The sequence below is a fragment of the Haplochromis burtoni genome, unplaced genomic scaffold (genome assembly GCF_018398535.1).
Source record: "Haplochromis burtoni strain Fernald_Lab_line unplaced genomic scaffold, NCSU_Asbu1 Contig_313, whole genome shotgun sequence".
Lineage (NCBI taxonomy): Eukaryota > Metazoa > Chordata > Actinopteri > Cichliformes > Cichlidae > Haplochromis > Haplochromis burtoni.
This window is the reverse complement of record NW_024582674.1, coordinates 601,684-602,689: the sequence shown is the minus strand read 5'-3', so window position 1 is coordinate 602,689 and position 1,006 is coordinate 601,684. Positions and strand designations below refer to the sequence as shown.

Genomic DNA, 1,006 nt, shown 5'->3' with positions numbered 1-1,006 from the left:
CACACGCACAAAGATTAATCACATGACAAGAGCAGGAACACACACGCCCACCTTTCCTCGACTTACCTGAGTTTGCAAAGACTTTGCTGCCATCAGGAGAGAACGCGACGCCGCTGACATCACCGTTTATCTTCATACTGCGAACCACCTCCTTTGTCTGCACACACACAGATTTTTCTAATATTAGAGTTTCATCAGTTCACCTGTCCATGCTTCCGATTGGTCACATTGCAAGCTCCGCCTCCGTCAGAGATACACTGTAGCTATGTCCCAATCCAGCGGCCGCACACTTCGTAGTGCGCATTTGTAGACCGATTACGTCACAGCGACACGACGAAGGCTGTCCCAATCTAAAGTGTTCTCTTTGTGCACTTCGTGGTCCCATATATCCCACAATTCATAGCGCGGGGGTGGGTGCGGATAATTTGTTCAGAAAAAAAAAAAGGTGGATGGCTGAAGCGGGGCAGCTGAAAAGTTAAACTGTCAAAAGTAAGAACTGAATATTGTGTCTCTTTATGTGCGAATGTTTAATAATGAAGAACATTAAAACATTACTGGTGGCCACATGTCGGCAAAGTTATGCCAGTCATATATCCACAAACACAACAAGCTGAGAGTCAGTGATGCTGCTCGGTTTGCAGTCCTGAACATCACGGCACAAGCAGGATTCACTGCACTCCCAGAGGAACCCACCCGAGGGATTAATAAAGTTCTATCTTATCTTATCTTATCTTAGTTGGTGAGGACGTGAGAGGGCGCGTTTTGGGGGATTCGTGATTTTGCCGCCAAAAGCACATGAGATGTAAACGTTGCGTCCAGGTAGAGGACAGGAGGAGGGATACACCTTTAGGTTTCAGGGTTGTGATCTGCCCCGCTGCCTTGTGGTGGACAGGAACTACTTTTTGGAGTGACACATAATTTGCGCGGCGTCTTATAGAGATTGAAAATGTGACGTCATTCAGGGGTAAAACTGCAAAGGATTCTGGGAACTCGTGGCAAGAGGTAC

General features: G+C 47.0%; 1 protein-coding gene across 1 annotated transcript in view; it reads right to left on the bottom strand.

Annotated features, from left to right (window-relative positions):
- utp18 (UTP18 small subunit processome component) overlaps nucleotides 1-1,006 on the bottom strand; it is a gene marked incomplete in the record, with an annotated part of 10,124 nt that overhangs the window by 2,836 nt on the left and 6,282 nt on the right. Inside the window, 1 exon segment of the mRNA XM_014329721.2 lies at nucleotides 67-157. Within this exon segment, the coding sequence (XP_014185207.1) occupies nucleotides 67-157 (91 nt within the window).